This window comes from Phyllopteryx taeniolatus, chromosome 5 (genome assembly GCF_024500385.1).
Source record: "Phyllopteryx taeniolatus isolate TA_2022b chromosome 5, UOR_Ptae_1.2, whole genome shotgun sequence".
In the NCBI taxonomy this organism is placed as follows: domain Eukaryota; kingdom Metazoa; phylum Chordata; class Actinopteri; order Syngnathiformes; family Syngnathidae; genus Phyllopteryx; species Phyllopteryx taeniolatus.
Window position 1 is genome coordinate 24,709,643 of NC_084506.1, and position 11,324 is coordinate 24,720,966.

At 40.6% G+C, this 11,324-nt stretch overlaps 1 protein-coding gene across 2 annotated transcripts in view; it reads left to right on the plus strand.

The window, feature by feature from the left end:
• Positions 1-461: 461 nt before the first annotated feature.
• Positions 462-11,324, plus strand: part of api5 (apoptosis inhibitor 5) — a 22,957-nt gene continuing 12,094 nt past the window's right edge. Inside the window, exons 1-7 of one of the 2 annotated variants that reach the window (XM_061774117.1) lie at positions 462-807; positions 1,175-1,404; positions 2,729-2,890; positions 2,996-3,089; positions 4,066-4,131; positions 4,227-4,378; positions 7,183-7,389. In XM_061774117.1, the coding sequence (XP_061630101.1) occupies positions 1,288-1,404; positions 2,729-2,890; positions 2,996-3,089; positions 4,066-4,131; positions 4,227-4,378; positions 7,183-7,389 (798 nt within the window). In that variant the 5' untranslated portion in view covers positions 462-807; positions 1,175-1,287. The remainder of the gene's footprint in view (positions 808-1,174; positions 1,405-2,728; positions 2,891-2,995; positions 3,090-4,065; positions 4,132-4,226; positions 4,379-7,182; positions 7,390-11,324) is intronic. The other variant, XM_061774118.1, reaches the window with a different exon arrangement.

An 11,324-nucleotide genomic window follows, 5' to 3' on the forward strand; every position in this document is an offset into this window, starting at 1 on the left:
GAGATTGGCCTTTGTTTTGCGTACTTAATTAAAGTTTATTGTACATTATTGTATTGTGTTAACTTTATTGTTTTCAAATTAACTTTGTTGATCTATTTTATGTTTGATTTATGTACAGCACTTTGTTTCAGCCACTGTAGTTCAAGTGCTCTACAATTAAAATTGAGATTAATTGAGTTGTACTTTTTAACTTTTACATTCATATCAATAGTTCTACTTTTACCACAGTCTTTTTTTTCTTTTCAAAAGTACACCTTTACTTCTACTTTTGCCACCTCTGAATAGGCAACGCCTGGATGTACTGTATTTAACCAATGAAAACGAACGGGTTTTATTTAAAGTGGCGTTTTGTGGGCAATGGAGCGCCACAACTGCGCGGCACTTTTCGCTCAATTTTAAGTCACGTGAGTCCTACCCCGCCTTGTGGTTGGCTCAACATACACACGCGCCTCGTCATCACTTCCGTATCCTCTTAGCTTAGCCCTCCTGGCCCTTCTCCTCGCGTTCATAGAAGTTGCTGGGACGACAGACGGTCAGTGGGGGCTGTTCAGTATTCACACGTTTGTGGAAATTTCGCCTCCCTGCTCGTATTCGGCGGTGCTCCCTTCACGTCGAGGTGGTGTCACTTAAGTGCCACGATTTGTTTAACCAGCGAAAAAAGAGCCGACGGCGGATTTTTTTGGCAGATTTTTTGGGGGGTTTATTTTAGCTGCGCGCCAGGCACATAGCACGCTGATGGCGGTCACTATCGAGGATCTCTATCGAAGCTACGGGGTCCTTGCTGATGCCAAGGACGACGTCAGCCAGGTAAGAAAAATGGCCAAAATATCGCCTCTTTGTCACATTTGACATTTATTTCAAGGCCAATGTTGGTGGCTATAGCTTACGTAAGCTTGTGTTGTGAATGGGGGGGCTAGGCTAGCAGCTAACTGTTAGCCTTAGTGATGGGCTCATGTTAAAAACATCCCTGTCGAACGTGCTACTACTCGAGGCGCGTTTTAATTTGTTCTTAAGAAACTAATGAGAACGCAATTGGCCATTTTAAAGGTTTTTTTCATTTTTATACTAAACTACAGTATTAATGCATCCCATTAATACCAGAATGGGATGCACTTACAAATGTTTTCACTTTATTACATTCAGTTTTCCCCCTTTCTTTTCTGGTCAAATACAGGTCATACTGCCTGGCCTTTGGTGAAAGCAGTTTGATTGGAGAGGAAGATTTTGTCTAGTTATTTATTGTTGTGTTGATATTTGTTTTTGTGCATATGTTTTATATTTTATTTTATGTACAGTTTTTTATGTCTTTATTTGTATTTGCATTTATTTTGCCTTGTTTTACTCTGCTGTCAGCAGCCAGGTCGGCATTGCAAAGGAGAATCAGTTCTCAATTGCCTTACCTGGGTAAATAAAGGTTAAATAAATAAAAAAATACCCCAAAAATGATTCCTGACCTTTCTTCTCTCATTTGCTTTCTATTCTTGTATTCAGCCTTCCTAAGATGAAACTTACTCTTCTGCTGTCTTGTTGTTGCTACCTTCTCTATTTACTTTGCAACTTTGACTCATTCCTGTTTTCCCTTTCCCTCGCCCTTTTTTTCTGGCATCTTTTCCTTCCTGCCTTCCTTCCCTCAGATCCTGCATCCCGACACCACCCTTCCTTCACTAAAACCCACGTTTCTTCATTCCCTCCTTACCTTCCATGACACCTGTTTTATTCTGGTATCCTTCCTTCTGGCCTTCCTTCCCTTCTTCCTTCTCAAAGCTGCTTTTTTATTTTGCATTCTTCATTGTCACTTAAACTTGCCTTTTCTGCCTTCCTTCCACCTAGGACTTTTTCTTTCCCCTCTTTGTCTCTTCCTTTTTTAACTTTTGTCTTCCTTCCCCTCTTGACCTGCATTTTCCCCAGTCTTTTCCTTCCTTCCTTAGCTTAATTCTGTTTTTCAGCCTTACTTCATTTCTGCCTTCCTTCCATCTCAGACCAACTTTCCTTCCTTCCTCCCTTCCTTTTCATTCCCTTCATTCTTGCCTTCCTTCAGCTACACCACTTTCTTTATTTCTTTGTTACTTCGCCTAAACCTGCTTTTCTTCCTTGTATTCCCTCCCTCCTCTCTTTTGTCACACCAGTTCTTTATTCAATGCGACTTTCTATCTTCCATCAGTCACTCAACCTTGCTTTTTGAACTTCTTTTTCTCATTCTGCCCTTCCTTTCCTCAGATCTTTTTATTTTGCGCTCTTCCTGCAGTTGCTTAAACTTGCTTTTCTGCCTTCCTTCCCACTTCAGCCCTGCTTCCTTTCCTTCCTACTGCATCCCTCCCTCCCTTTAAACCCTCTTCTTCCTTTTCAGCCTTCAGTTCTTTACTTAAAATTACTCTTCTTCTTTTCTTCTCTAAATGTCCAAATACTGCTTAAGAATCCACTTGTTTTGCTCTTAACATATGCACCATTATTCACGGCACTTGTTGAAAAGAAAAAAGTGTTAATGACTTTTTGCACACCTGTAGTTTAGAGTACTTATTCAGACCTATTTTACTATTTACCTTGAGTTTTAATTGGTTTTTGAATGAGTCTTAGCATTGTTCCCCTGCCCTTATTTTATGTTGAGCCAGATTACTAACATCATTCTACTGCTTTTCCAGTGAGGAAATCAGTCAGTAATGAGTATTACTACAATAATGTTAAAAACATGCATGGTACCAATTTTTTTTTCTTTCCTTGCATTCCGCAGCACAAAGATGCCTACCAAGTCATACTGAATGGTGTGAAGGGCGGGCCCAAGGAGAAGCGTCTGGCGGCTCAGTTTATCCCCAAGTTCTTCAGCAGCTTCCCGGAGCTGGCCGACGCGGCCATCAATGCCCAGCTGGATCTCTGTGAAGACGACGACGTGTCGGTAAGTGTGACCACTGCGCCGCGCCGTTTCGTAAATCGAACCTTAGGCCACGTTCGTGTGCTTTCATTTCGAAGCATCTTATGATGCCTGTTCACTTTGGTCCAGATTCGACGGCAGGCTATTAAGGAGCTCCCGCGCTTTGCAACAGGCGAAAACATCCTCAAGGTGGCGGATATTCTCACCCAGCTCCTCCAGACAGGTATTGGGATATATAGGTAGTTGTGGTACCTTGAGTTTTGGTTTTCAGAGTCTCTTGGGTAGTTTTCCACTCAAGTGAAGTCGGGAGGGGAAAAAAGCAGTGGAGCAGTTAGATTGCTGCAATTCCCTAGCATTTGTGCAAGGAGTGCCATCGTCGTTGATGGGCTGTCAGCCATTTATTGAACGGGATCACCGATCAAGTTTAAAAAAAAAAAAAAACAATCACCGATCCGATCACAAGATGGAGCAAAGTGTCTATTTACATGACTTGTTCATTTATTTTATATACTTGTGTACTGTATCCATGCATCCATCCATCCATTTTCTGTACAGCTTATCCTCTCAAGGGTTGCGGGCGTGCTGGAGCCGTCCCAGCTCAAATTATTCTCGAGCATTTTAGACAAAAGTTTAAACACCAATGACCTCTAGGGGGCATTCAAGGATTGGCTACTGACATAAGTTTAGGTCAAATCAACAATCTGCCGATACCACCGATCAGATCGGCGTAAAGTCTACGCATAAGTACGTAGTTGCTGTAAGGAACAACTTGCGCTTAGACTGTCACTCACAGACTACCACCTAACCCTGACTCGGTTCCTGAAGTTACTCACTAAGATATGCCCCTTAAAGGCACACATTTAACACATGCTTACCACAGTACGAACAGGAATTACACTTTATAAAGCATGTTTTTCATTGCATTTGCTTATGTTTGTATACCATACATTTATATTTCTCTTCATTAAAACATAATGTAGTGTTCTTTGAAGGGCTGGAATTGATGAATGGCATTTCAGTTCGTTTCAACAGGGAAAACTGATTGGATATATGAGTAAATTTAATTATGAGCTTGGTCATGTAATGAACTAAACTGGTAAGTCAAGGTGCCACTGTATTGTTTCATAATTTTAAGCTTGTTATGGTAGTGTCAAATGAAAACTAATTTTTAATGTGTAATATCTGCATTGCTCTTTTAGATGACACGGCTGAATTCAACCAAGTGAACGTTTCGCTGATTTCCATTTTCAAAATTGATGCAAAGGGTAAGTGTACTTGTCCATGTGCGCATGGGTATTTTTCAGTAGGGGTTTGCATTTCCTCCCACTATCATTAATTAAGGATGTCACGTGTCCTGCAGGCACCCTCGGCGGTCTCTTTTCGCAGATCCTTCAAGGGGAGGACGTTGTGCGGGAGCGGGCCATCAAGTTTCTGTCCACCAAGCTCAAGACTCTGCCTGAGGACGTCATGACAAAGGAGGTGGAGGAGTACGTCTTTGCAGAGACCAAGAAGGTTGGTCTTAAGATTTTGATGAAGTTATGACCCCCCCCCCCCCCCGCCCTTTTTTTTGTTTTTTGTTTTTTTGTGGAACAGTTTAAGTTGATTATTTCCTGTACAAAGTATATATACATTACCGTAAATATTTGAGGATGCCTGTTGGGAGATGCTGTCGTCATATACTTTAGCTCGCTTTTAGTATTTTCTGAAAATGTTGATTGTTGGGCTGAAACGAATGATTTTAATAATTGATTACTCGTTCGATTGTTTTTTCAAATACTTAATGAATCGAATAAAACATTTTTAGTTTCATTTTATTTAAAAAAAGGACATTATTTCAAATTGGCAGTGCAGAAAAGTGCACAAAAATGTTGCTGCATCCCAGAGCTCTTAAAGTAATAACCTGTGATTGGGGGGAGGGGGCAACAACTACATGCTGAGCTTAAATGTAGGCTATAGACCAAATGCACAAAAACATACAAATGTATGCTATACAGCATCTGCTTAAAGATTTGTTTTTTTGTCATCCTCTATCACAGCACTTTCTGTCTCCTCAGTCTCAACTACTAGGTCAAGATTTTCATGCGTACCTGTAACCTCACCACTGTCTATGAATCTCGTAACAAAACAATCACATTCTCACTCTTGACCTCTTATGCATTCCATTTAGATCTTACATATAAGACATTAGCTGACTGGTTAGCACATCTGCCTCACAGTTCTGAGGACCCGGGTAACAAATCCGGCCTCCCCTGTTTGGAGTTTGCATGTTTTCCCGTGCCTGTGGGTTTTTCTCCGGTTACTCCGGTTTCCGCCCACATTCCAAAACATGCATGGTAGGTTAATTGACCACTCTAAATTGCCCATAGGTGTGCATGTGTCTGTGAATGATTGTTTGTCTATAATGTGCCCTGCGCTTGGCTGGCGACCAGTTTAGGGTGTATCCCGCCTCTTGCCCAGAGTCAGCCGAGATGAGAGGCTCCTCATTTTCTGAATTCAAGGAGTTGAGTTCAGATAACTTTATAACATTTACCAAATGTTCAAGGAAGTCTTTGACATTATCCACTACAAGAACATTATGTACAAAATGTATAAATACAAATTTTAATCACAAATAAATAGATAAACGCTAGCTGAAAACATACGGTAGCATGCATGCACGCTAAAACATATGCTAGCATATGTTTTTAAAAAGGCAGCGGGAGCAAAACTGAGTTCAATTGTACTTTATTGAAGTATTTAACAATGTACTCACGTTATTTTTTTTTATCAATCCTCATCCACAAATCCATCAAAGTCCTCATCTTCTGTATCTGAAATGAGCAGCTGGGCAAGTTCTCCATCAAACATGCCGGGTTCCCTCTCGTCATTGTCTGAGTCAGTCTCGTTGCCGGGGGGCTGTTCAGCAATGATGCCAGCGTTTTCCTGCTTCTTCCACTTGCGAACCATGGATTTGTTGATCTTGAATTCTCTCGTGGCTGCTCGATTCTCATGTTCGTCCGTGTAACTGATAGCTTGCAGTTTAAACTGTGCTTAGTAGGTGCCATTTTCGGTGGTCCTTGGCCAAACCGATGTTGTTTTGCACATACTGGCATCCTTCCCCCTTTAACGTCTGCATGCTGTCCTCAGTCACGTCCGCCGTTACTCTATATTAACAGCGTGTCGGCAGGAAATACTCCCAGTCAGTCAAGCGGAGCGCTCATCAAAGTCACACAACAACAGCGTTTACAGATTTTAGAACTCGGTGCACACATAAGGCGCGCCGCATTATAAGGTGCCCCGTCTGTTTTGGAGAAAATGTAAGACTTTTAAGTGCGCCTTATGGTCGTGAAAATACGGTAAGTGATATATTTTCAAAATATCTTCGAATATTGTCACTCTTAACACTTAAAATTATACTGATAGCAAGTTCGTTTGGCTAGCATGAGCATAATATATATGTATTTTTAATCGGAAATAAGCACTTACATTTGCCTATTGGACTACAGTGCGTGCAGCCGTGTTGTCTCTTTAGTAACTGTGCCTCTGCAGCCACTGCACGCATTGAAAGCGTTAGGACTTGATTGTGATTGGTTAATCAGAATCCAATCATTAACCAGCAGTGCTGACATTTCCAAATTTAGCGTATTTATTCGTTTAGAGATGCAAATACAGTATGTCATGCTCACGAGAGCAGTCTCTGGGTCCACTGCTGTGTGCAACGCACCAATGGAGTGGGTGGCTGACGTAAGTATCGCGCGACACAACGAATTGATAATGAAATTCCAGGATAACACTTCATTTATGATTTTTAGCGATTCTTTGTTGCAGCCTGAGTTGATTAAATTAAAATCACTGCCTGATCGCTTTATAGCCTGATTCCCCCCGAATTAATAAAGTACATTTGTTCTTATTCCAGATGGGATATTAATGAGATTTCTTAAATTGCCCAACCCAAATCAGCATTGGTTGATTCATTAACTGGTTAAAGCTTCTTATATAAAACTCTGAACCCACATCCTCGGTTTGCAACGTAGTTATGTTCCTATCATGGTGACTTACGCTCAGCCAGGACGCATCATAGCTTTGATTTTTGACATTAATGCAGTAGTAAAGTCATAATTACAATAAATATTTGTATTAAAACCATTTCTAGGCCTTTAGATATAAAACAATCAGAAGAAAAATAAGTACAGCGGTAACTGAGTGTGCCATCTTGTGCGTCTCCCACACTTTGTGTGTTAAGACATATCAAATTGACTTGTACAAAATGGACCTGATTGTTAATCATTCATCATTCTTGAGTTATTGTTGACGACGCGATGTGCTCATCTGCTTAGGTGCTGGAGGATGTGACGGGCGAGGAGTTTGTGCTGCTGATGCGCTTGGTGTCGGGCCTGCGCGTGCTGCAGACGGTGAGTGGGCGCCAGCAGCTTGTGGAGCTGGTGGTGGAGCAAGCTTTCCTGGAGCAGGCGCTCAACCCGGCCGATCTCGACACGGTGGACCGCCTGCTGCAGTGCACGCGCCAGGCACTGCCCCTCTTTTCTGTGAGTACATCAACTGTGTATGTTTTTTTTCATGTCTTGAAAAGAGCTTGAGTTTCAGTCTCTGAAGCTATTCATTTGGTGTCCCAAAATCACATTTTCACTGACCTACATTCTCGACTCAAAGAAAGTTTGGCATATTCGGCTTGAGGATGACCCTAAAATGCATAATTTTTGCAGGTGAACTTATTATCCTATTCATGAGGGGGGGGGGGGGGCTTATTAGACAGAAAGTTGTACAAAAAGTCCTAAAACATTGAACTGCTAGACGTGCATTCAAAGGTTTAGAAAACGTCAAATTAAGTTCACCTGAAAAGGTTATATTGCATTTTAGATTCATCCTGAAAGTTCACCTGAAAGCTGAATATCCCTAACTTTTTTGTAGGATTTGTATTTGTCAACTTAAATCAGGCTCTAATGTACACAATAAGGGAGAGATGTAGTGTTAATTGGTGTTTTAGAATTGATTCCATCTCAGATGTATTGGTGTGATGAAATGTGTTCATGTTTGTGTCCAATGGTAGTAATTGGCAGGTGTGAATTGTGCGATCGCACAGGGTGGCTTTGGGTTGGGGTCGCAGGTTTGGGGGGGGGTTGGTTGATAATGGCAACGCGTAGGGGCTAAAATTAACCGTCAGCACTCCAACAACAAACCAAAAGTTCGTGCTCCAATATTTTTGAGAATGGTCTCGGCCGAACTGAGAGCACAAAGTAAGAATTTTGTTTTTCTCCAGTAGCTACAAACACGTAGGGTAATAACACTACAGACTTACTCCAGCATCTACAAAAGTATCACAAGAAGACCTTATACATGCATGGCTAAAAAAAAAATTACTGCCAGTGTGTCAAGTGGGCCAAATAGCACCCGGCAGGGATCACTGACCGACATGTTTGAGAGTGCATCTCCAAATGACTTAAGTATCTGTGATGGTCCTCACTGGAGATCGGTAGGCTTTATTTTTCTATAAATGTACATTTTATTTATTTATAGACTGTCTAGATAGGTTCAATGTTTAAGTGCAGTCCACGTTTACTGTAATTTCTCGTGTATAATGCACATATTTCCCCCCCAAAAAATTGTCAAAAGTCAATAGTGTGCATTATACATGGGTATAGGGGAAGATGGAAAAAAAACTTTCACATTTTATAAATGTATGCCACCATCTAGAGGTTATGAAAAGTTTGTACACTTTCATTTCAATATGCCACCACCACCTAGAGGTTATGAAAAAGGTGTGGGCTACACTTTCATTCCAATATGACATGGGTACGTATGACTGCATATATGTACAGTTGTGCTCATAAGCAGTGGTGCCGGTAACCCGTTACTCAAAAAATGTGGTCCGGTGACGTCATAAGTAATCTAACGCATTACTTTTTATATTAGCGTAGTCAGATTACAGTTACTTTGATTTATCTGCCAATAGTTACTGTTTTGTTCACGAGAACCAGATCTTAATATGCTTTTTATATTAAAATATCCTATTTATGCTCAGGCAACAGATATTTATCATTAACAAACTACAGTGCTTGGGAACATGAGGCAAGTCAATAACCAAGACACTTGATTCAGTCACGGTGCATGTCATAAGTGTAGACCAATTTTCAGCCTTTGTTTTAGTAATGACGACTAAAACAGACAAAACACACTATATTCTTAACTATCCATAACTAAAATGCACACGACGACTAACTACAATATCGAAAAAAGGCGAAATATTTATAAACTGAGCCGTCTGGGGCAATGACGTCATGTGATGTGTTGCACGTTTTCCGCACAGTCAGTCAACTCACGTGTACACAAGCAGCCAGCGGCACAAACCCAATGCACGGCGACGAGAGATTGGCATACTTAAACTGGAAATTTGATTAGTTACTTTTGAAATGAGGTACTCAGTAAAGTAACTAAGTTACTTTTAAGCTCACGTAATCAGTAAATAAGTTACTTTTTCAAGGTAACTGTGGCAGCACTGCTCATACGTTTACATACCCCGGCGGAATTTGTGAAATATAGTTTCTTTAAATACAACTGATGACAGAACAACAACCATCATTAATTTCGTCTGAGACAAGCAACACGTAATGCCCGGATCAAACTACAAGACAAATTTGCTCTTTCACTATTGCATTTTCAGACTACTGCAATAAAATCTTGTATTCCGATACCATCGCATCCCGTTTTTACAATCATTGGGCTTTATCTTGTCAACTCAAATGGGACCGGATACACTCGTTACCGCGGCAACGACAACAAGAGTGGAGCGCGCCGACGATATTATAAGGACAAAATTGGGAAAAACTCGTGTTGGTGGTCACTGGTGCTCAGGACAGGAGAGGACATTTGTTTAAAGCTTGCTTGAGGTATGGTCCCGTACTTTTAATACGATACGGCTCACGAGCAGGCAATAAAATGTTATGTAGCCTAGCAAGCTACTGCTAGCATGAACGGTTGGACGTAAACATTCCGCCGTTCTGTCGAATCATGCTCTAAAGTTTTGGTGTGGGTGAAGTAACTTAATTTAATTACAGTAAGTTAGCACCCATTATTTCTGTCATGTAATGTTGGTTTGACCTGACTGATTAGAATACATGACCTGACTAGAGCAGTGATTTCCAACATTTATGGAGCCAAGGAACATATTTTATAATTAAAAAATCTCACGGCACACCAACAAACAAAAATGTCACAAAAAGTGGATACATTAATTACTGTATTTCCTTCCTGCCATCTAATAGAAGACCATTCATTTGTTCTGTCTGTCACTATGCCTCACTGACATAGAAGAAGAAAGATACATTATTTATTGTAAATATAATGTTTTGCGCAATTAAGTACACAAGTATATAGCACAGTATATTTGACTCCAAAAGCTAGTTTTTTTTTTTTAGCCTTGTCGCGTCTTTTGGTGTAGTCCTGTAAATATCTGACGGCCAATAGTTATTTAAAAAAAAAAAAAAAAAAAAAAAAAAACGTCGGCGATGTGGAACAGACAACACGTAATGCCCGGATCAGACTAAAAGACAAATTTGCTCTTTCACGATTGCACCATGTCAGACTACTGCAATAAAATCTTCCGATACCACAGCATCCCGTTTTTTCCGATCACTGGGCTTCATCTTGTCAACTCAAATGTGACCGGATACACTTGTTACCATGGCGACGACAACAATAATGGATTGTGCCGTGTGTTTGTATGAACAAAATGGGGAAAAACGTGTTTGTGGTCACTGGTGCTCAGGAGAGGAGAGGACGTTCGCTTATGGCTTGCTTGAGGTATGTTCACATACCTTTAATACGATACGGCTCGCAAGCAGGCAACAAAACGTTGTGTAGCCTAGCAAGCTAGTGGTACCGCGAACGGTTGTACGTAAACATGCCGCCGTTCTGTCGAATCATGCTCTAAAGTTTCGGTGTGGGTGAAGTAATTTAATTACAATATAGTCATTAAACTACAGTAAGTTAGCACCCATTATTTCTGTCATGTAATGGTGGTTTGACCTGACTGATTAGAATACACCTGAGTAGAGCAGTGATTTCCAACCTTTATGGAGCCAAGGAACATGTTTTACAATTGAAAAATCTCACGGCACACCAACAAACAAAAATGTCACAAAAAGTGGATACATTAATTACTGTATTTATTTCCTGCCATCTAATAGAAGACCATTCATTTGTTCTGTCTGTCACTATGCCTCACTGTCATAAATAGAGGAACAAAGATACATTATTGATTGTAAATATAATTTTTTGAGCAATTAAGTACACAAGTGTATACAGTAAATGAACAGGTCATTTAAATAGACATTCCTCCATCTTGTGATCGGATCGGTTATTGTTTTTTTAAACTCGGTGATCGGCCCCAAAAATCCTGATTGTGTAAAGCCTTGTCAAAAGTTGAAGTGATAAAGCCACAGATTTGTTTGCATTGACATAAGTA